The 25,229-nt window shown below is 35.7% G+C and overlaps 1 protein-coding gene across 6 annotated transcripts in view; it reads right to left on the bottom strand.

The window, feature by feature from the left end:
• RFX3 (regulatory factor X3) overlaps positions 1-25,229 on the bottom strand; it is a 298,160-nt gene that overhangs the window by 107,241 nt on the left and 165,690 nt on the right. For all 6 annotated transcript variants that reach the window (XM_082615490.1, XM_082615491.1, XM_082615492.1 and 3 more), the window contains one exon: positions 5,753-5,850. In XM_082615490.1, the coding sequence (XP_082471616.1) occupies positions 5,753-5,850 (98 nt within the window). The remainder of the gene's footprint in view (positions 1-5,752; positions 5,851-25,229) is intronic.

Below are 25,229 nucleotides of genomic sequence, written 5' to 3'. Positions count from 1 at the left end.
AAAAGCACATGGAAAGGATAATTGGATGGCTTCAGAAAACGCACTACCTATATGATTTTCAAATAAAGGTGAATCCAATGGATTTTGAATAAATCTAGTCAATGTCAATATATTAATAATGTATCACCTCCTAAAGTATACCATGTGATGTTATTAAATATTATTCAGATAAGAGTTCTGTGGTCAGTTTTTAAAACACGACATTTCTTTCCTAGAGGATTTCTCAGAGCCTTTAAAAAACTAACAGAAATTTAGAGTCCGCAAAAGAAGTTCATGCAGTGTTTTCCTGCTTGTGAAACCACAGAACTTTTTAATGGGACGTTTTATGAAACACAGTTTGGTAAATTCTCTATTGGGTTTGATGAGAAATCTGTAATTTAAACAGGAAGATTATGAGAATGCTTTCTACCAGTCAAGTCTTATTGCAATAGATACCCATTACAATGAACACCTTGACATTTTAAAACACTAATCATCTCTAAACAGCGGATAAGCTTCAAAGACCACTTGATATAAGAAAATCCTTTAAAATTAAAAAAGTTTTTTCAAAAAAGATTTCTTAATTTGGACAAGATATAGTATGATGTCTTTATTTCCACTTTGACTAATATGATAAAGGAATAAGTGGGGAAGTATGAGTCAAAAAAGGAGTGGGGGAAAGAAAAAAATCATTATTTAAAAAAATTGGGGCTTCCCTGGTGGCGCAGTGGTTGAGAGTCCGCCTGCCGATGCAGGGGAAATGGGTTCGTGCCCCGGTCTGGGAAGATCCCACATGCCGCGGAGTGGCTGGGCCCGTGAGCCATGGCCACTGGGCCTGTGCGTCCGGAGCCTGTGCTCCGCAACGGGAGAGGCCACAACAGTGAGAGGCCCACATACCGCAAAAAAAAAAAAAAAAAAAAAATTGATTTCTCGGCTACATCAAGAAATTTCAATTGAATTGGATTCTCTCTACGTGGTATGCACTGTTTTCCAGCTGTTTTAATTACAATCTGGTAAATTACGAGATATCATAAATTGTAAGAATCCATAGCAATGGACAAGACTATGATCCAGCGCAGTAAAAAATATTCTTGGGAAAACTATTGCAAGGAAATACACAAATGTGGGCTCCTACAGAAGCAATGATAAGCAGGAACAAGAGTTAGGTTACCTTCTCCCTTCAGTAGAAAGCTATTCTACTCTAACACACCACTATAAAGCAGTCTCAGTTGTTCTCTTGAAATACATCCTCACTCACTGACTCACACTGTTAAATCCTGTTATGCTACCAGTAACGTCCATAGTCATAGAGAGAGCCAGTAAATACTTTAGTATTGTCAAATTATAATGATTACACATTTTCATAAGTGATGACACATATCTGTGAGGGCTATCAACACCTCTTGAGTGAGACCCCTTGCATTATGGCTACTTGGCATGGGGCTGCTGGTGACAGGAGCAACAGTGAACCAGTACTTACTAACCATGCACAGGCTGCAGGGCCATGTACTGGGTGCTTGAAAGTTCATGATAAAAATCAGCATCCCTATCTTCTGCGAGTTTCATTAGCAAAAAGCATTTATTATCACAAAGAAGTGGGAATTTCACTATGATCCAAGTCAGGGACCAAACACTGGTTGGCTATTAATTTAATATGGTGGAGCAGAAGAATATGAAATACTCTCTCCTAACACAGATGGAAGTGTATCAAATAAAAAGAGGGAGTATAAAGACTTTAAAATGAACTTTAGAGACAAAAATTGTACATAGTTAAATGTCAGCACTACAAAATTACAGAAAGATTGGAATAGCTTAAGCTGAAAATTCTTTTTTGGTTATATTTGAAAAAAGATGTTCATAGTACTCTAGCTACTAAAATTTTGAGTGTAATTCATGGCAACACAATGTTTCTTTAGTAAATATGAAAATGGTGCTACAGAATCTTTAGTCAAAAGTTGTACTGAAATTGAAATTGTAATGAAAGGTTTTTAAAGATGCATCTTCTCTATCTTGACCAACGGTGCACATTTGTGACATAATTAGCTGGAGTTGAGGATGCAGTCTGGGCCCACACAGACTGGATCAAAACTAATTGGACTTTGTGGCAAATGAACTCATGACCTAGACCTCATTAGTCATGATCTAACCAACTGACTTCGCGGGCCATAGAAAATCCATGTTGGCATGAGATGTTTACTTTGAATTATTTCTGCACTTAAATGGAGCCTATAATTTTAAAGAGCCAACTTTAGAGATGCTGATTTTCTAAGGTTTTGTGAATGAATGAACTCACCAATCTCACATTTACCTATTATATGGAAGACCCTAATGTCAGCAGTGGGGTAGTTTTAAAAGGCACAAGGCAATATGCAGAATTCAGAACCATAAATAGGAGAGGAAAATGTAAAAAAAAAAAAAACTAGAGCACATAATTGTACAGTGATAACTAATGTTTACTGAGTGTTTACAATTTCTCAGAAGCTACACAAAATACTTTTGATAAGCTATCTCCATATTTCATAAATGAAGAAAGTGAAGCAGGCTGTGTATCTTTCACAGAGTCACACACTAGTAATCACTCTCCTCTACCTTGGGTCAATGATAAATGACCGTGATAGATACTATGGAGTTAACTCTCTCAACACCCATGCCAACTATCCTTTTCCCTTGCTGCCATCTACCATATAGACATGAAAGCTACAAACCTGCACTCCTAGATTCTTCTGCAGCTAGCTACTACTTTTTTTTTTTAATTAATTATTTTTGGCTGCATTGGGTCTTCGTTGCTGCGTGCAGGCTTCCTCTAGCTGCGGTGAGAGGGGGCTACTCTTCGTTTCAGTGAGCGGGCTTTTTATTGCTGTGGCTTTTCTCATTGTGGAGCATGGGCTCTAGGTGCTCGGGCTTCAGTAGTTGCAGCACGTGGGCTCACTAGTTGTAGCGCACAGGCTTAGTTACTCTGTGGCATGTGGGATCTTCCCGGACCAGGGCTCAAACCTGTGTCCCCTGCACTGGCAGGCGGATTCTTAACCACTGCGCCACCACAGAAGTCCCCTAACTACTACTTTGTTACACAGTTATGGCCAATGAGATATAAGCAAAATGGAGCTGGGAGTTTCTGGGAAAGCGTGTGTGTGTGTGTGTGTGTACACACACACACACACACACATATATATATATGTACGTATATAGCATATATAACATATCTTCTTCTTGCACCTTCCCTCTTCTTACTGTCTGTAATACAGATGTGATGGCTGTAACCAAAGCAAATTTACTACTGTACCAGCAAATCTTGGCCCTGATATCCTTGAGCTGCTAAACTAATGTCAGCCACAGACTAAGAGGAAGTACAATTGTGGATGTTTCTACAGGCTCATTTCCTGTCATCTTTGGGTAGCTTAGCACTAAGCTGGCTCAGCTGGTCTAAGTTAATCCTAATGGAAGAACAGGCTGATGGAACTGAGCTTCAGAGGCACCCACTCCTCCCTAGAAAAGAAAGCCATTTTTTTCTACTACATACCAGTTAATGTCTACTGCCCTGATCCCTAGAAATATGTAGCATTCTGTGAGGCCAGAGATCTTCTACTGGAGCAATTTCCATGGTACAATCCAGTCTAACTAGAGGGATGTGATTTATGCCAGCTTGTAAGATTTTCTCCACTAAGGTTTATTTTATATTTGCACCACATGGTGCCAGTTATTTGCACAATATGCTCCCTTTAGATTTCTTATTACCTGACAAAAATCAAAGTCCTAATTTGTTTAAACCTCTTTTTGTCAGATTTTCTTGGTTTCTTAGCTGACAGAATGCTGTAATAAATGTAAGATAAAATGTTATGGAATGGCAGAATGATAACTTAGCCCTCCAGTGGCATCTGGTAAGGCTTTACCTAGGATGTCTTTGAACTAGGAGAACACACTAGGTAGGAAATGGTACCTGCTTGAACAAAGGTAGAGTATATAATGACCTTACTCTGAGGTAGTTGTGACAGATCTACCACAGGCAAGGATGAAACGACAATACAATTCAGTGACCTCTAGCAGTGTCTAGAAACCCATTTATTTTCCCTGATAGCATAAAGGACCAAGTGGCAGGCATCCCTATTTTTTTTCCGGATAAATGCCAACAGGAGTTTGGATTTATGGTAGAGATTCCAAAAGCAGGCTCCAGGATGCCCTGGCCTTACACAACAAAGAGGTAAAAAATATTCAGTATGTCTAAAATATGTAAAGTATTATAGATTCACTAGAGTAACAGAAATGTATTGACCCTTTATTATGTGTCAATCACCTAAATAAATGTAAATAAAATAACAAAATGACAACAGTTCCCATTTAGGGAGAGTTCTTCTTAGTATGATAAATATAAATAAGCGTTCACAGCACCATGTGGAAGTGGCAGTCTGGGTATACTGCTGTCTTTACTGTACAGGGGACAAATAAGTTAACTGCAGAGGAGAGCCAGGGTCCACGTCTCAAGGGAGGGGGTCATGGGTTAGTCTATAAAGATATCGCTATACTGGGGGTAGTGGTTTTGGAAGGAAAGAGAAAAGGCAGAAAATGATATTCCAGCAGAGAAAACAAACCACATGTCCAAAGATACAGAGGTGTGAAAGGAGAGTACTTGGGGAAACAAGCACAAAGTTGGTTGTTCCTAGAACAGGTGGAAGGTGAAGCTAGAGAGTTAGGAAGGGGGAGAATGCCAAGGTGGAGAGTTCCACTTTAGTTTATAGGTAATGGAGGTTTAAAGGCAGTGGTGATTTAGGCAGATTCAGTGACCGAAAGCAATGAGAAAGGAGACACAGTCAAGATCAATGAAGAGTTTTCAGTTTTGTATCATCTACTGTATACCAGGCCCTGTGCTAGTTGCTTTACATACATAGCCTTAAATCCTCACAACAATCCAGAAAGAGTAAGGCAATTACCCTCCCACTTCCCAGGAAAGAGTAATAAAAGCTCAGAATAGTTAAGTACTTTGACCATGATTATAAAACTAATAGATAGTTAAACCAGGATTTTAAGTTGTTTAGTTATAATAATAGGTAACAATAAATGCATTTTCTACATACCATACACTCTTCTGGTGTTAGATTTATTGCAGTGAAACAAAAACAACAACAACACAAACCGGACAAAAATCCCTGCCCTCGTGGAGTTACAGGTTGGTGTCATGGGAATCTATGAAATCACCCAAGGAGTAGGTGCAGTAAGAATAAAGAAAGCAGAGGTTATCAACCTAGGGCACACAGAAGAGTCAATGAGAGAATCTGAATTCATTTTAGAACTCAGAGATCCAACAGATTGCAAACAAAAATCTGTGGTAAATGAAAACAAACCTGGTGACTTATAATAGTTATTAGTCCCTTTATTTATAATAACATCCTGAATCTTAACCCAAACTGTCTGAAAAACTTAAATGAAATAAATGTACAAATTGACATTACTGTTGATGCAAAGGAGACGGGTTGGGAGTTTTAGGGGGAGGAGAAATTCAGACAGGAAAAGAAGATTTATTGAGTACCAGGCACTTTTACGTAAAGTAAGTACCTATTTAATAAATGCAAAAAACCCTCCTAATATAGTAATTTTATATTAGTTTACAGAAAACACGTACACAAAAATTCACCTTATTGGTGAACACTGTTCTTAGTGAACATACATCGGCTTAAGCTCAAACATCAGTTTGGGACAAGTAGAAGGTGTCAGAAAGTACCTTACTTTTCTCTAACCGAGGGAGTGGGAGAATGAATACAACTCCCATACATAAACTTACATTGCTCCATTGGTATAGACAGTGTCACTTCCTTCCACGTACTGCACCTGAGCTGGATAGACATGCTGTACCTGCTGCACAGTCTGTACCTGCTGCACCTGGAAAGCAAATATTAGGACTTTGGTGAGGGGTAGATACAACAGAATGAATACACAGCATTAGATTTACCTCAAAGATTTCTCTAGGGTGTTGATAAACATGAGAATGCTTTACGATGAAAACTGTTAGGTTCATGCTAATTTCAAGATAAGTGCATGTTGAGTCCAAATCAACTGTAGCATTTATGCAAAAAAATTCTGTAACATTCTTGCAGGTATATATGTATATACACACTTCAAGTGTGTATATATTCTGAAAGCTCCACACTTATTTTGATGATTTATGAAATTCTCTTCACCTGGCTTGTGAACGCTACATTTATTTATTTATTTATTTTAATTTTTTTTTTTTGCGGTACGCGGGCCTCTCACTGTTGTGGCCTCTCCCGTTGTGGAGCACAGGCTCTGGACGCGCCAGGCTCAGCGGCCATGGCTCACAGGCCCAGCCGCTCCGCAGCATGTGGGATCTTCCCAGACCGGGGCACGAACCCGTGTCCCCTGCATCGGCAGGCGGACTCTCAACCACTGTGCCACCAGGGAAGCCCGCTACATTTATTTTTTAATTAAGAAATTCACAATGGAAAAGTTCAAACACTTATACATAGAAAAAATACTATAATAAACCCCATGTAATCATCATCCAAGATAAATAAATGTCACTAGACATTCCCCTTTAGCCCCCCACAGGATTATTTAAAAGTATAGAACTTGCATCATTTCACTGGTAATATTTCACTTTTTTCCTAAGAGAAAAGAGCTACTTTTAACATGAACACAACACTAACATCAGAAATAAAACATTAACAATTCCTTAATATCATATAAACCCCAGTGATTGTTCAAATTTCTCTAATTATTCCAGTGTCTTCTTAGAGTTGGCTTGTTCAAATCAGATCCAAACAAGGTCTACATGTTACATCCAGTTGATATTCCCTATCTTTCTCTTTTAATCTCTAACAGTTTCCCATCCTTTTTATATCTTGACTATTAGTTATTGAAAAAACTGGATCATTTATCTAGTAGAATTTCTAGAATGCTTAATTTGGCTGATAGCATCCCTGAGATGTCATTTAATAAATTCCTCTTTGTATTTCCTATAAATGAGTAGTTAGATCAAGGGCCTTGAATAGATTCAATTTTTTAAAAGCTGTGTACTTCTTATTGCATCATATAGGTTACCATAGAACAGCTGGTTGTCTCTCATTCTGCAATATTATTTGATTGGGGGTTCAGATGTTGTCAGCTGGATACACTGATTATAATGTTTCCTATCCATGTTTTACCCTGAGGATATCACTAGTCATTGATGATCATTTTCTAGAGGGATTATTTTAATTAATAAAAGGCTGTAATCTTATGGTAATCTGATTCTGTTATTCCTTCTTCATTTATTAGTAGAATTCTATAAAGGAATTCCTCTTATTAGTATTTGTTTACTCTGAAATAAGGTTTGCACAGGAAGAATAGGATAAATGCATGATTCATTATTTACCAGTACTCAGAATAATGATTTTTTTTCCCCTAGCTCCCTCCCCAAGGTGACCAATGTTGCTTTTAGTTTGAGTTTGCTTGTATCCTTATGATTTTTAACTTTTGAACATACTGTATTTGATTTTTTTTAACACAGCAGTCTTTTTTTCCCCTAAAATTGTCCCATCTTTGACCAATGATAGTCCCTTCAAACTGTATCCTGTGTCTTTTGACAGGACTACAGTAATCTTTCTCTAACTCCCATGCCTTCTGTTATGATAAGATGGACCAGACCTACCTCTTGTATTTCCTGTCCTAGATCTGAAATCAACTATTTCTTAAAAAATACCTGGGTCTTATTATTTAGGAGTAATATAAATATGTAAAAACTGTTAGGGAAAGCAACAGGCAAACTATTTGACATCTTTGTGATTTCTTCTACAGAAGTATTCACCATCTGAAGAGTTGCTATACAATATTATTTTTAAAAATACAGTTTATAAGAGCAAGAAGTTAGAAGGAAAAGCCTTAATGACTGTGAAAAGCAGAGTAATTAAATAAATATAGGAAACCATTCTGTAGAATATATGGTTGATGTTAAAAGAATTAAGTAAGACTGATACATACTTTAACAGCAAGATCTCTAAAACATATTCTAAGTGAAAAAGTATGTTGCTGAAAAATACCTACAGTGTAATTTGATTTATGTATATATCTGCATACATGGGCACATGTGCATACAAATGTACTTAAATATACAAAGGAAAATAGAAGGAGGCACACCAAACTTCTAAAAATGGTTACTTTGCTGGGCGACATTAAATGAGATGGAAGAGGGCTTCCTTGGTGGTGCAGTGGTTAAGAATCCACCTGCCAATGCAGGGGACACGGGTTCAATCCCTGGTCTGGGAAGATCCCACATGCCATGGAGCAACTAAGCCCATGTGCCACAACTACTGTGCCTGCGCTCTAGAGCCCACCAGCCACAACTACTGAGCCCGCATGCCTAGAGCCCATGCACCACAACGAAGAGTAGCCCCCGCTCTCTGTGGCTAGAGAAAGCCCTCCCACAGCAATGAAGACCCAGCACAGCCAAAAATAAAAACAAATAAATAAATAAATTTATATTAAAAAATGAGATGGAAGAGATGATGTAACTAACATCCTTTATGAATTCATATCTTGTATCTATTATATCAAATATATATCTCGATATACGGAAGGATTTCCACTTCTGGCCATGATGGAGTAAATACTACTGGAAATGCCCTCCCCCCCACTAAACAAGTAGATAAGTAGACAAGATATGTAAAACAATGTTTTCAGTCATTCAACAAAATGTATCATAAGATTGTGTTCCTTAAAAGAAGGAAAACAAGTAATGTGAACCCTATAATGATCTTAGCTTTTGACCTGGATGTAATCAGAGTGCAGAGCAAGAATGGAGAAACGAAGCAGAGCATCATGGTCTCACTGAGGTGAGGAGACAGATACTGCATTTGGGAAAGCTGAGTCACCTGAAGTTTGGGGGCAGTATCAGAAAGGAAGTTAAGCAGAGAAATAGATCCAGAAATGTTCACAGAGATCCCCTTGAGTCTGATGTTGAAAACAAGCTGCACGTGTGTAGGGGGCAGAGATGCTCAAATTCTGACCATCCACAGTGACATGACCTTATTGAACACCTAGGGCATTCTGTAGAAACACCAGAAGGGCAGAGCGAGCCTTAGCAGAAGGGCTAAATTAGGTCTAGAATAAAGACTACTTTAGGTCCATACTAACAAATCTGAGAGAAAAGCCTTGATAATATCCACAAGTAACTGCCTATACAGAACTACATTTAACACTTTTAAAGGAAGACATCAAAATCCAGACATATAAAACCATAAGAACCATAATGTCCAGCATTCAAAAAAATATTAGACACATGAAGAAGCAGAAAAATGTGATATATAACCAGAAAGAAAATCAATCGATAGAAACAAGTCTAGAAATGGAAGATATGAAGTGGCAGAGACATTAAAACAGCTGTTCTAAATAGACTTAAGATTTAAAGGAAAACACAAACATGATGAGAAAAAAAGAAGCTATAATGAACCAAGTCAAATTTGTAGAGTTGAAAAATACAGTATCTGAAATGAAAAATTTGCTGAATGGAATTGAGAGCAGATTACATAATGCAGAAGAAAAGACAAGTCAAGTTGAAAACCTAGCAATAAAAACTATCTGAAGAACAGAGAAAAAAAAGGAAATAATGAAGAATAGAGAACCAATGAACTATGCAACAATATCAAGTAGTCTAAAACAGTATAACTATAGTCCCAGAAGAAGAGGAAGAACAGAAAATATATTTGAAGAAAGAGTGGTAGAAACATCCAAATTTTATTAAAACCATAAACATTGTAAGAAGCTTAACATATGTCAATGTATAGAAAAAGAAAACCACACCAAAGTGCATCATAATTAGAGTGCTAAAAACCCATATTAAGGAGAAAAATTTTTAAGCAAGACAGAAAACAGACGCATTATGTACAAGGCAACAGGTATTAGAATGATTGAAAACTTCCAGTCAAAAATAATGCAAGCCTAAGACAATCAAACAACGTATTTAAAGCAGTGAGAGGAAAATTTCAATCAAGAATCCTACAACCAGTGAAATATCTTCAAAAATGAAGAGGAAATCCTTTCTCAGACAAAAGCTGAGAGAATTCATCCTGCTCTAGCAGATGTCCAGTGAAGGTAGCCACAAAGGAAGCTCTTTGGACTGAAGAAAAATAATACCAGATGGAAAACTGGACCTATACAAAGAAATGAGGAGCACTAGAAATGGTAACTTCATAGGTAAAGGTTTTTTTGTTTGTTTTCTCATCTTTTAATTTCTATAAAAGATAATTGCCTATGTAAAGCAAAAATAACAGTATGTGTATACCAGGGTTTATTTACCACATATGTAGAAATGAAATGTATGTATGACAAAAATAGCACAAAAGAGGGGAGAAGGAAATGAAAACACACTTTTGTAATATTCTTATATGTTAAGTAGTGTAGTATTACTTGAACACAGGCTGTGGTCAATTAAAGATATAAACACCATATTAAAAAATAGGATAGTTAATAGAGGAGATAACATGCAATACTAGAAAACACTCAGTATATCCAATAGAAGGCAGAAATAGAGGAAATAAAAGAAGAACAAATGGAACAAACAGAAAATTACAAGAAGCTAGAATTAAATGCAACCATATCTATAATTATACTCAGTTTAAATCTTGACTGTTATAATGGGTAAAAATGTAAACTCTAACTATATACTCTCCACCAGAACACATTTTAAATATACAAAGACAGGTTAAAAATAAAAAGATATAAAAAGACAGGCTTTTGCAAACACCAATCACAAGAAAGACCGGTTATATTAATATCAGTCAAAGTAGACTTCAAGACAACCGATATTACCAAAGATAAAGAGGGAAATTTCATCAAGAAAATTATCAAGAATAAATAATATATCTTATATGTCTTTGCATCTAAGAACAGTTTCAAAATAACATGAAGTAAAAACTGAAAGAAACAAATGTCCTTAATTGGTTTCCTTCATGGGGGCCAATATGGTGTGGTGGCATATTCAGTTGATTTGGAAATAGGAGAACTGATTTTAAGTCTTTATGCTGACACTTGCTGTTTATATATTGGGATAGTCAATTCACTTCTTTAAGTAATAATTTCTTTGTGTGTAAAATAAAAATTGTATCTATTCTATCATAAAGAATTTTTGTGAGAATCCAAAACTATTAAACATAAATGCAAAGCGTGGCATAGGCATATATGATAATTATAATACATCTTGAATAATGAGAGATTCTTAAATACTTCAAAATATGAATCTTGTCTTCTACATCTGTGTAATTTTCATCTTTATATCCCACTTGGCTTCAGCCATAAATATGCACAATAAATGTTCATCAAGGGTTCCTTCAAATCATGAGATTCTGTAATTAAAGTAGAAACGAAACTCAGAAAAGTGTCAAGAATCTTGGAAAAGAATTCTGGATAGATGCTGGCTAACTTATCTAGGACATCAATATATAAATACGTCTCTTGATTACACTGAGACTTTACAGTACAGCATAAAAATAGGGCATAATTCTTTGCATTATCTACCAAGTTAAAGGACTGATGAAGTAAACAGAAGACCTATTTACTTAAATAGAAACCAGAAAAACACTAAAAATAATGAATTATAGCATATTTTGGAGGTAACGCTATTTTCATTATTATCCAGTAAGTATGGTTTGTCGACTAATCATTAGAAACTGGGCCAAAGAGGCCTTTGAAAGAATTTAGTGATGAGAGATGGAATTGCCTGTAGTTTGAGAAAGTATTCTTTCAAGGGTATAATGATAGTGAAGGAAGTAAAAGAGGGGTAAAAAAAGAAAAAAGAAAGGAGAAAGGAAAAATAACTACCTTATGTATACATGTCTCATTTCACCAATGAAAAGTTAAGGTCCTTCAAAATCTTTTACTTAGATTTTAGTTGAGGGTTATTTGATTTTCTTTCCTTTGTGGGGGGGAGGGGACAGTGGGGCTCTATTATTAGTAAACGTGCATTGGAGAGCCACAGAAATGCTCCTTTCTACCTCAAATTAAAATTATTCAGATCCAGGAAGAGAGCTATGTATACAGAATAACTTTATTGAGACTTACAAATCCAGTCACAGGATGGAAGTGCACACGTAGAGCATTTTTTATATTGTGATATATTCTCAAAGACCCAACACATTGTAAACACACTATATTTATTGCTCAATATTAAATAATGCCCTGCACCTAGCAAAGGAAATGCCCAGTGAATATTTGTGAAGTTTATAGTATCTTCTAAATGTGGATGTGTATTCATTAAAAAGCAAAAACAAAAACGAAGGAATGCTTATTATTCCAAAGTGAACTGATGTGATTACTTTTAATGCCCTTTAATGTATCATTAAAGACCAAAGGTAAAAATTTAAAAGGAAGTTGCATGCTATTTTCTCTTTCCTAAAATAATTAACTGTGGTTCAAATTTGTTCAAATATTATTCTATACTGTCCTTATGTTAAATATTAATTTCTATTCAAATATTTACTAAATAGTTATCTATGAAAAGTTTATTTTTTATTTTATTTGCCATACTGCAGTGCAGGAACTGCTCAGGTTAGCAATGCTGAAAGATATGGGGAAACTAGCATCCTGTAGGCATGTCATTACTATTCCCAATAACTGTATTTTCCATCCATCTTTGTGAAATCTATAAACTGTCACATTTTACTGCTTACCCTATCCAAGTCCTCAGGGGAAAGGAAGGAGATGATTAAATAAACTCTATAGGAAATTAATTTTCTCTTAATTTCATTGTCTTTCCCAGGATAAATTCTCAGAAGTGTTTCCTAAGAGAATGAACAGATATTTTTCACCACTTGAATTTTAATAAACAACAAAGTGGTGAAAATATGAACTGAAAAGAGATGGACAAAGGTGGAATTAACAGAAATAATCAACAATTTCTACAATTAACTGTTCATTTAATAAAAATGACCTTGGGCTAATTTCTAAAAGGCTACCTAGTACATATCAGAATGTTGGCGGTAATGAAGTCAAACCATAACATTCTGTACAAGAAATATATCCATTCTCTGTCATCTGAAGGAAAAAAAATATCCCCCAGTATAAATACATGCAACAATGTATTTACATTCATACACTAGATGAATTAAGCAACTTAACACTGTCTTACTAATACATATTTAAATGGAAGCACCTCTTATTACTATTCAAATGTAGTATTACAAATGCATTTCCTTATTTTTGTGAATTTTTATAATTCTTATTATTTATAAAAAGGAGTGAATATCAAAACAACTACGTACCACAGGAAAATGTGCTAGTTCAACAGAATCAGTTAGTAGATTTTCAGGACAAATTTATACAATATGTTGTTTTGGATGTGCTTCAAGAAAAATAAAATGAATCACACTTCAAAACAGAAATCCTTTTCAATAGTAAATGAAATCATTTATAATTGTTAAGCTTATTAGTCAGCTAAGAACAATACTAATCTCTTTGTAAAAATGTCTTTATTATGTCAAGATCTTCATTGCCTTTCTTGTATAAAAGCATTCCTTACACACGTGGTTGGCACAAAACATTTCAAACCTTAGTACTGAGAACTGTCAAAAACTGCATTAAGATGACTTTAATAGACCCACAAGAGATATGAAAGAGCTCTTAGCAGATTAAAAACATGGGATATTAGAACAGCTATGTTAGAGGCTGCTATGGGACTGACCAAAAGTGAAGCAGAAGGAAAGGGATCTACACTGGAACAGCTATTAATAAAAGGGCAGGCGGGGGGGAGTAAGACATCCAGAGTAGCAGCAGAGAGTTAATTAGAAAAGCCACCTTGTGAGAAAAGAGAAGGAACGGAACTAATTCAATATTTCTGGACCAGTAAAACTGTAGGGAATTGGAGGGATTGAGGAAAGATAAGTCAAAAAGTTCAATGAGTACAGTGTGAGTACTTGTTGCTAGAAGAAAAGATGCAACAAAAGAAAAGAGCATAAGGGGAAAACTAATTTCCTTTACAGGCACGATTATGGGAACAGAAATCAAAAACCTAAAGCCATTTTCTTAGTCTTGGTTAAAAGTAAGGTAAATTATACATTACAATACTGTTTAATAAATCTTGCCAACAAAGAATCCTACAAATATTTTGAATGCTGAAAGTTATTTGCAGGTACCGGATGTTTATACATTATGATCACAAGATCACAGTGAACAAAGAGCATGGTTAAGTGACAGGACAGCTTAGAAAAAAATGTTAAAGTCTCTCCTTGTGTTTGCTGAGAAAGAACGAGACGTTTCCCTAGATCTTTAATGTTAATTTACAAAGTTCTTCCTGGGATATGCAGTGATAACTACAAAATTCCTGTTTAATCTTCTAAGACTGGTAGCCCTCTACTTCAAAGAATGTGATGAATGTGAACTGTTGGAAAACAGGATATTGTTCATTGAAATGACAGAGTTCATTTTATGTGAAAAAGGAATTTGTTCATTTACATTGTAAATTCACTCACTGTCCCTGTGTTAGTTAACTCTCTCACTTATAAACTATGTAGCTCTCCCATTTTTTTTTTTCAGGGACACTCAGATTTTTGGATATACTTTTCTCATAGTAGACGTTATGTAAATAAATGATGGTTCTAGCACATTCAAATCCAACAAACATCACAAAGTCTGCTTCTTCAACAGGGCTAGAGGTAAACATGAAATGTATAGGAATTATTTACTAAAACTATGTGATTGTTATAGGCAACTAGAAGTTATTATGAAAGTGTAAACATTACTGCTACACTTGGACTTCAAGTAGAGTCATATGAAGGCTAATAACATAGTGATTAAGGTCCTGGCTCATTTTCTTGCACTTCTGACCATATGAAAATGAGGGAATCAATTGGGAGTGAATTAGTTCAATAAATCATCCCTACCTGCCTACCATCTATCTCCCGAAAAATACCTGATTAACATCAAAGAGCAGAAGCTAACTGGAAAAGGTGAAGCAAGTTTCCAAAGGCAAGAGGGGAAGTGTTTTTGGTAGCAGGGATGTGACTCAGAATAGATTTAGTTTATAAGGATGTCTCAATGACAAATTTGATAGATATTACATAAAATATATATAAAGCCATTTTTGTGAGTCAAAAAGAACAAAGTTACAACTACTTCCTACAAGTGAGGAACATTTTTTGTCATGATTATAACACTGTCTTAAACATTATTCCCCTTGGGGTCCAGCAGGACAGACCAATACTAAGATTCTACTAAACTAAGTAATAATTTTTGGGGGAAGAAATTTACTAAACAACACTCTGGTGACCAGAAAGAGCAAATGAGCTCGGTATGCCAACCTTGCTGCAGTATTGGGACAAGTCTTTAGAATAGGAGGCTTCTCTAGTCTCTCTACTAATAAATCAAACTATAGAAACTTAGAATATCAATAAATGTAAGCAGCACATCAGAAGATCTAGCTATGCATAAAATACATTTTGCAACTCTAGACTGACCATCAGAGTATGCACTTTAAATGTCTTCCCTGGTGAGAAGGCATAGATGCAGATTCATACGTGTTCCCAGGGTCTATGGTAATGAAGCATATTTGCAAGAGAGATGCTGACTCCCTTGGGGTGGAGTACACGGAACTAAGAGAATGAATTATTAAACTTATGTGTTGGTAGTCTAAAGCACTGTAACTTAAAATAACAGAATTCCTTAGTTATATACGATTGTTAAACTAGTACTAAAACTATTATTAATAGTGATATACAATATTATTTCATTTGTTCCTCACAAAAATTCTGAGATGAATTAAAGATGGTAGGCATTTTTGCCCCCATTTTATAAACAGTGACATAAGTACAAAGACATAGTGACAACCCAAAGACATGGTAAGTGACAGGTAGCAATGATTCTAGGTATTCTGAATCCAATCCTAGAATTCTTTCTATAATACCAGTGTTTCCCCAAATGTGGGATTAAGGACATTGGTGATACATAGGCAAGACAGTAAATAACTATGAACCATATCCTAAGAATTTGTTCCATTTTCAATTATTTTTAAAGCATTCTGATATGTCAAGGAGAAGGTCTCAGTCTTTACCACCTCTGAGGCTAACAATCTCACTTTTTAAAGGAAAGTAGGCCCCAGTGTTGGGTGTTGTCAAGCAAAAGCAGTTAGCCAAATCATGTAATATTATTTCATTTTTACTGTATTTAATTTTATGTTTATCTTCCATTTATGTCAAGGGATACTAGTTTTTCATTTCTGGTAGAAATATAAGGTACTCCTTATTAAATGAATTCATTTAAGTAATTTTACAGAAAACTGGTAAGTAAAAAATAACTATATAGTGGACTTTGGAAAAAGCAAAATCATTAAGCAGCCTGCAAAGGACTGAAAATTAAAAATACTATACTACATATCATACGCTATAAATCATACTCTTTAATAATGAGAGTCTCACCAAAAGACTTTCCACTTTAGAAAACTTATTTCATACATGAATTAAAACAATTAGTTACTTCATTGTATCAACTTATTAGTTACCTAAACTCCTAAACAAAATGAATAGTAGCTGTAATACTACCATAGCGAGGGTCAAGTTAATTTTGAAGCAAACTTGGCATATCACTTACTTTTTAGCAATATTTTATTTTACTTATCCTAATATTTTCATAATAAAATTTATACATAAATACAGTTGCATATGATTCAAACAAAAAGTAAATCAGAGTAAAATGTGATTGCCCCCTGCTTTATGCTCACACTCTCTTCCCGCTATTCCTGTTCCCGGACATAATGACTAACCAACCTGATTAACCAACCGTAGGACAGCATGCAGTCCTCCAACGTCCTACCAATAAATTCACCTTCATGTGCATTTTTGTCTCTGTACTAGCCAGGAGCCGAAGAGTTAGCACTAACTGCAACAACAGACAGCCCCCAAATCTCAGTGCTTTAACTCCTAAGCTACTCATCTAACTGAGGGTACACAGGAGGTCCTGATCCACATGGTCACTTTAGAGACTCTGATTAACAAAGCTCTACCACTTTGCAGTTGTGTCATCCTGATGTAGCCTTAGAGGAGCTAAAGATTGTAGAGGTGGCATCATAGCTCCTAAATGCCTTGACTCACAAATAATACACTCACAAACTACTACCCAGAATATGCCACAGGGCCCAACCTAAATATAAGGGAAAATACACAACTGAACATTTTATGTATCTGATAAAATACCTTTTTGTTCAATAGTACATATATGAACCAGGTGACAGATAATGTGTTTTCCTGCTACTTACTTTTCTTCACTTAACAATACATCTTGGAGCTCTTTTCAAGTGTGTATGTATGTGTGTCTGTGTGTACATGCATGTACAACTATTTTTATTGGTTTCATAGTGTGCTATAGTACAGATAAAACTTACTTAACCATTCCACTATTTATGAATATTCAGGCTACTTTTTTTCTATTATAAAAAAAGTGCTATAAAGAAGGAATACATCTAGTTTTTAATCAAACATTCTATAGAGTTGATCCTCTCCATATGTTTACTGGCCATTGGTTTCTCATGTTGTGTGAATAGCCTATTCATATCTTATGTCCATTTATCTATTGCATTGCTTGTCTTCCCTTAATGATTTACAGGATCTTGTTAAACATGATGAAATTTTTACTCCAATGTATTTAATATATATTTTTCCTTTAACTCTGTTTATGGTGTTTATTAATTATTACTTGGCCAACTATATCAATGCCTTTCCTATAAGCCTTGTGATGTTTTATATTCTACGTAAGATGATCTTCCCCTTTTTAAGATTATGAAAAAATATTCTCCTGATTTTGTTTCTATCGGTTTTGCAGTTTTAAAACTGATTAGTTCTACAATCTATTTTGGGTATTAAGATAAAGGTATACCTTTATTTTTTTTCTAAACAGATAACCAATTTTTCTCAACACCACTTACTGCATTATCTTTTTTTTAATTTGAAAGGGTATATTTATCATGAACTAAGTTCTCATTTATACATGGATCTGTTTACTTACGCCTGGTCTGTTACCATTCAGTTTTTATTACTATAGCTTTGTAGTATTTTATAAGATTGGTACAACAAGTCCTTCACAGCTCTTCTTTCCTGTATTCTCTTCCATGAACTTTAGAATTAGCTTTTCAACTTTTAAGAAAACCCTGTTTGATGTTTTGATTGAATTATATTGAAATTATGCATTTGTTTGGGAGAGAAATGAATTCTGTATAACACTGAGTCTGCCCATCCAGACTGTCCAAACACAGTAATCTCACCATATATCCTTTGCAGCCAAAATCTCATTTTAACATTTAGGCCTCCTTAATGGCCTTTCATATGTGAGTTATATGCTTGCCCCTAGCTCACTGGTTATGAGTGACCTATTATGAAGACTGATGCTATTTTTTGAAGTGATATTGTAGGCAGAATTCTAAAAATCTCTCAGATTCCAAACCTGCATCCCTGTAACCTATGAAAGTGATGAGAAATCTCTTCCGTGATTGTGTTACATGGCACGATTGAGCTTAAAATTGGGACTGACCCAGGCTCATAAGCCTTTCAAATTAGACTGCTTCTCTGGCTGGTGGCAGAAGAGGAGGTCAGAGAGTTAAAGCAGAGAACGCTTCAACATGCACATTTGCAGAAGGAGAGGCCACGTGAGAAGTGATGTGGGCAGCCTCTAGGAGCAGAGAGCACACCCCAGCTGACAGCAAGAAAACAGAGACCTCAGTCCTCTATAACTGAAAGGAAGGAAATGAATTCTCCCCAACAACCTGAAAGAGCTTGAAAGTGAATTCTTCCCCAGGACCACTACATAAACACCCAGTGTGACAGACACCTTAATTTCAGTCTCTCAGACCTAGAACAGAGAACCCAGTTGAGTCCACTCAGACTTCTGATTTATAGAAATTATGAGATAATAAATGGGTGTTAAGCCACTAAGTTAGTTGTAATTTGTTACACAGCAATAGGAAACTAATCCAGATAGACTCCAAAGCAATTGTTATTACCACTTTCCCCCTCCATGGGTTTTCAGGATTCCCAGGGAAAATAAAATACACTCAGAACCACTTCCCTCTTCCTCACCTGTATTCGCATTAATAGCCCCTAATTAAGACATATATGCCAACCAAAATCTTTAATTTCCTGCTAAATTTTAAGACTTAGGGGAAATAAAAGGCTAATTCTTCCTGTAAAAGTTTGAATATTTAGGGTACACAGTAAATCAAAAACAAAAGTATCAAAGGACAAAAAAGAGCCTCAAAAGTCATTGGGTAAATCACCTAATGAAAATTAGGAGAATACTGTTATCAAACCCTAGAATCCAAAATCTATTTCACAAGAGGCCAGGATATATACAATAACCAAGTTTCCTTCAGTAATTACCTATAGTGACTAAAATGTTTAAAAGCGAATACGATATTTTAGTAAAATAGTAATTAATCAACACTGTCAATCCACTGGTATAAATTATTGCACTATTTACCTTTGCCTTTAAGTGAAAATGCAATTTATTACATAGTATGTTAAATTTCTAAAACTCTTCATACTCTTCAGAAATACTGAATTATTCATACTCTGAGATCAGCTTAGAGAATTTTTTTTTTTTTTTTTTTTTTTTTTTTTAGGTACGTGGGCCTCTCACTGCTGTGGCCTCTCCCATTGCGGAGCACAGTCTCCAGACGCACAGGCTCAGCGGCCATGGCCATGGTCCATGGGCCTAGCCGCTCGGCGGCATGTGGGATCTTCGTGGACTGGGGCACGAACCCGTGTCCCTTGAATCGGCAGGCGGACTCTCAACCACTGCGCCACCAGGGAAGCGCGAGAATTTTTCTCAGTAGATATTTATTGGAGTATAACTGCTTCACAATACTGTGTTAGTTTCTGTTTTACACCAAAGTGAATCAGCCATATGCATACATGCCTCCATATCCCCACCCTCTTGAGTCTCCCTCCCACCCTCCCTATCCGACCCCTGTAGGTCATCACAGAGCACAGAGCTGATCTCCCTGTGCTATGCTTAGAGAATTTTGAACTGGTATATGGCTGAATTATATAATTTTTCAGAAGATATGCTGAAAGAAAATTATAATGGTACTCAATGACAAGACTGACAATAAAATAAGCTTCACTTATTCTGTCTGCATGCTTCTATACTATTTCAATCTTTTATTAACAAAATGTGTTGCATATAGTTCTTGGGTAAAATTTTTAAAACAAAGGAATAAATTAAAAAAGAAAAAGTTTAGTGAATATGAAAGATCACGATTTTAATTTTGATGGAATTGAGAGAAACATATTAAGTTTTAGAATCTGAAAACAAATTAGAAGGAAGTAAAAATAGAGTAGAAAGAATTTAAAGAAAATACTACAACATGCAATAATGGTTAGCTACTTGTTAGAACTATTAAAACAATGTTATAAGAGTTAATTAAAAAGAAAACTCATGCATTGTCTAAAATAAATTTTAAAGTTGTTTCTTAGTCAAAAATGATTTTTAAAATTATTGACTTCTCCAATACTGCTCTCCTCAAAATGCCAATTTCTATGAAATACAAGTAAGAGAATTGTAGAGATAGACTAAGGAACCATTATCCTTCTTGAAATTTTAACAGATGGTCTTATCAGGACGATGGACAGGGATCTTATTTCCTTAACTGATTTTCTTTGATGTCTCCATGGTTTTTCACTCAGTAAACAAAAGGTATTATTGATCTAACCACCAAGTTGTCCCTGCATGTTGGTAGCACATATTGCAGTCAATTTAACAGTTGCTGGGAAAGCACATCTAAACTCTACATACCATTTGCCTGATGATTTGCATGGAACCTCACAAGGGAGAATGATCCCTTTGAGCTAATGCTTTGCCCATTCCTAAGCACTGTAGTTGATAATTTAAATTTCATATTTTGCCATCCATTTACATCTTAGTACAAATAACTTCCCCGCAAGAACAAGGGTACTTCTGATGTAGAGGAGAGAGAGAGAATTGTGTTTTGTATGTAAGCCCCATGAAGGCAGGAACAATACCTGTTTCTTCTTTATCCTCTATCACAATGCCTGGAACATAGTAAACCCTCAATAAGGGTTTGATGAAGGAAAGGAGGCGAGCACAAACTGAAATTCAACAAATAGCTCTGAGTTGCCAATGAACAGCAAGAAAAAAAAAACACACAGGCAAATGGCACATTAGGGGAGAAAAACAGCAAAAAGAAGAAGGTGACAGTGAAGGGAGTAAGAAAGTTCAGTTCTCATACTATTCCTAAATAAATGCATTTTATTTTTGTTAACTTCATGACTTTCTCATTTAATAGCTCCACCCATATGCTATTTTAAAGAATAAAATTCATTGGAATGATAGGAAAAAACATTCTACCATGAAAGGCTGCTTCCAAAAAAATAAAAAGATGGGGCCTTGTAAGCACTGACAACATATTACATTAGATAACTATTTAGGTGAAGAATACTTTTACATTAGCAAAAGTAAAAATGTTTTGAAGCCAAACATAAATGACTAAAGATATGGCTCAAAAAAATGGCTGATGACTAATGTGGGGCTGAATCAATGACCAATTAGGTTTACAGACAAATTTTATTTTTTTTAATTAAAAAATGGCCAGTTAGGGCACTTGAAATAGTCAAAAACATTTAAAATGATCTCTAGAAAGTTATCAAATGAGTACATGTAAACTATATATAGGGCTCAATTCCATATTAATCCAAATTGTAAAATACTTAAAAAGGCAAAAAGTACAAATATTAAAAATTACTCTTAAAAATTATACTACATATTTTTCCATTACTGGTAACTGGTCTGTTCATATTTTCTCTTTCTTCCTGGTTCAGTCTTGGAAGGTTGTATGTTTCTAGAAATCTGTCAATTTCTTCTAGGTTGCCCAATTTATAGGCATATAATTGTTAGTGGTAGTCTCTTATGACCCTTCATATTTATGTGGTATCAGTTGTAACTTGTCCTTTTCCACTTCCGATTTTATTGACTTTTTTTTTAAACATTTTTATTGGAGTATAATTGCTTTACAATGGTGTGTTAGTTTCTGCTTTATAACAAAGTGAATCAGCTATACATATTCATATATCCCCATGCCTCCTCCCTCTTGCATCTCCCTCCCACCCTCCCTATCCCACCCCTCCAGGTGGCCACAAAGCACCGAGCTGACCTCCCTGTGCTATGTGGCTGCTTCCCACTAGCTATCTGTTTTACATTTGGTAGTGTATATATGTCCATGCCACTCTCTCACTTCAGCCCAGCTCACCCTTCCCCCTCCCCGTGTCCTCAAGTCCATTCTCTATGTCTGTGTCTTTATTCCTGTCCTGGTCCTAGGTATTTCAGAACCATTTTTTTTTTAAGATTCCATATACATGTGTCAGCATATGGTATTTGTTTTTCTCTTTCTGACTTACTTCACTCTGTATGACAGACTCTGGATCCATCCACCTCACTAAAAATAACTCAATTTCATTTCTTTTTATGGCTGAGTAATATTCCATTGTATATATGTGCCACATCTTCTTTATCCATTCATTTGTCAATGGACATTTAGGTTGATTCCATGTCCTGGCTATTGTGAATAGTGCTGCAATGAACATTTTGGTACATGACTCTTTTTGAATTATGGTTTTCTCAGGGTATAGGCCCAGCAGTGGGATTGCTGGGTCGTATGGGAGTTCTATTTTTAGTTTTTTGAGGAACCTCCATACTGTTCTCCATAGTGGCTGTATCAATTTACATTCCCACCAACAGTGCAAGAAGGATCCCTTTTCTCCACACACTCTCCAGCATTTATTGTTTGTAGAGTTTTTGATGATGGCCATTCTGATTGGTGTGAGGTGATACCTCATTGTAGTTTTGATCTGCATTTCTCTAATGATGAGTGATGTTGAGCATTCTTTCACATGTTTGTTGGCAATCTGTATATCTTCTTTGGAGAAATGTCTACTTAGGTCTTCTGCCCATTTTTGGATTGGGTTGTTTGTTTTTTTGATATTGAGCTGTATGAGCTGCTTGTATATTTTGGAGATTAATCCTTTGTCAGCTGCTTCATTTGCAAATATTTTCTCCCATTCTGAGGGTTGTCTTTTGGTCTTGTTTATGGTTTCCTTTGCTGTGCAAAACTTTTTAAGTTTCATTAGGTCCCATTTGTTTATTTTTGTTTTTATTTCCATTTCTCTAGGAGGTGGGTCAGAAAGGATCTTGCTGTGATTTATGTCATAGAGTGTCCTGCCTATGTTTTCCTCTAAGAGTTTTATAGTGTCTGGCCTTACATTTAGGTCTTTAATCCATTTTGAGTTTATTTTTATGTATGGTATTACGGAGTGTTCTAATTTCATTCTTTAACGTGTAGCTGTCCAGTTTTCCCAGTACCAGTTACTGAAGAGGCTGTCTTTTCTCCATTGTACACTCTTGCCTCCCTTATCAAAGATAAGGTGACCATATGTATGGGGGTTTATCTCTGGGCTTTCTATTCTGTTCCATTGATCTATATTTCTGTTTTTGTGCCAGTACCATACTGTCTTGGTTACTGTAGCCTTGTGGTATAGTCTGAAGTCAAGGAGCCTGATTCCTCCAGCTCCGTTTTTCTTTCTCAAGATTGCTTTGGCTATTCAGGGTCTTTTGTGTTTCCATACAAATTGAGAAATTTTTTGTTCTAGTTCTGTGAAAAATGCCTTTGGTAGTTTGATAGGGATTGCATTGAATCTGTAGATTGCTTTGAGTAGTAGACTCATTTTCACAATGTTGATTCTTCCAATCCAAGAACATGGTATATCTCTCCATCTGTTTGTATCATATTTTATTTCTTTCATCAGTGTCTTATAGTTTTCTGCAAACAGGTCTTTTGTCTCCTTAGGTAGGTTTATTCCTAGGTATCTTATTCTTTTCGTTGCAATGGTAAATGGGAGTGTTTCCTTAATTTCTCTTTCAGATTTTTCATCGCTAGTATATAGGTATGCAAGAGATTTCTGTGCATTAATTTTGTATCCTGCTACTTTACCAAATTCATGGTTTAGCTCTAGTAGTTTTCTGGTAGCATCTTTAGGATTCTCTATGTATAGTATCATGTCATTTGCAAACAGTGACAGCTTTACTTCTTCTTTTCCAATATGGATTCCTTTTATTTCTTTTTCTTTTCTGATTGCTGTGGCTAAAACTTCCAAAACTATGTTAAATAATTCTCTCTTTTTCTTATTAAGTCTAGCTAAAGGTTAATCAATTTTGTGTATCTTTTTAAAGAACCAGGTCTTAGTTTCATTGATCTTTCCTATAGATTTTTAGTCTCTGTTTCATTTAAGTATGCTCTCATCATGATTTCTTTCCTTTCTACTAACTTTGGGTTTTGTTTGTTCTTATTTTTCTAGCTTCTTTAGGTGTAAGGTTAGGTTATTTACTTGAGATTTTTCTTGTTTCTTGAGGTAAGCTTGTATCGCTATAAACAATAGTACTGCTCTTAGTACTGCTTTGGTGTATCCCATAGGTTTTGGATCATTGTGTTTTCATTTTCATTGTTTCCAGGTTTTTTTTTTTGTTTTTTTTTGCGGTACATGGGCCTCTCACTGTTGTGGCCTCTCCCGTTGCGCAGCACAGGCTCTGGACATGCGGGCTCAGCGGCCATGGCTCACGGGCCTAGCCGCTCCGCGGCATGTGGGATCTTCCCGGACCGGGGCACGGACCCATGTCCCCAGCATCGGCAGGTGGACTCTCAACCACTGCGCCACCAGGGAAGCCAGTTCCAGGTATTTTTAAATTTCCTCTTTGATTTTTTCAGTGATCCACTGGTTGTTCAGTACATACTGTTTAGCCTCCACCTGTTTGTGTTTTTTGCAGTTTTTCTCTTGTAGTTGATTTCTAGTCCCACAGCACTGTGGTCAGAAAAGATGCTTGATATAATTTCAATTTTCTTAAATTTACTGAGGCTTGTTTTGGGGACTAGCACGTGATCTATCTTGGAGCTTTATAGAATCATAACATCAATATTCAGGCCTTACCTAATCAATAGTTCAAAACAGTATTCAATAAATTGTTAACTCTTTAACTTCAAATTATTCTGTGAGGTACATGGCTTTTTAAAAATGAAACAAAACTTAGTAATATATAATCTGTAAATGATAAGTGCCTAAGACACAATTGGATTGATCTGAGGAGAGAGGAGGGCAGAGATGGACTGGGAAGAGGCACAGAAAAGTTTCTGGCATGACAAAAATATCCCATATCCTGAACAAAGTATGGGTATAGGGATAAAATCACTTTTCACAGCACACTGAATAGTGTCACCTAAGATCCGT

The sequence above is a fragment of the Mesoplodon mirus genome (assembly GCF_964341445.2).
Source record: "Mesoplodon mirus genome assembly, chromosome: 1".
Lineage (NCBI taxonomy): Eukaryota > Metazoa > Chordata > Mammalia > Artiodactyla > Ziphiidae > Mesoplodon > Mesoplodon mirus.
The sequence above is the reverse complement of the archived record's forward strand: the minus strand, read 5'-3'. Positions and strand labels throughout refer to the sequence as shown.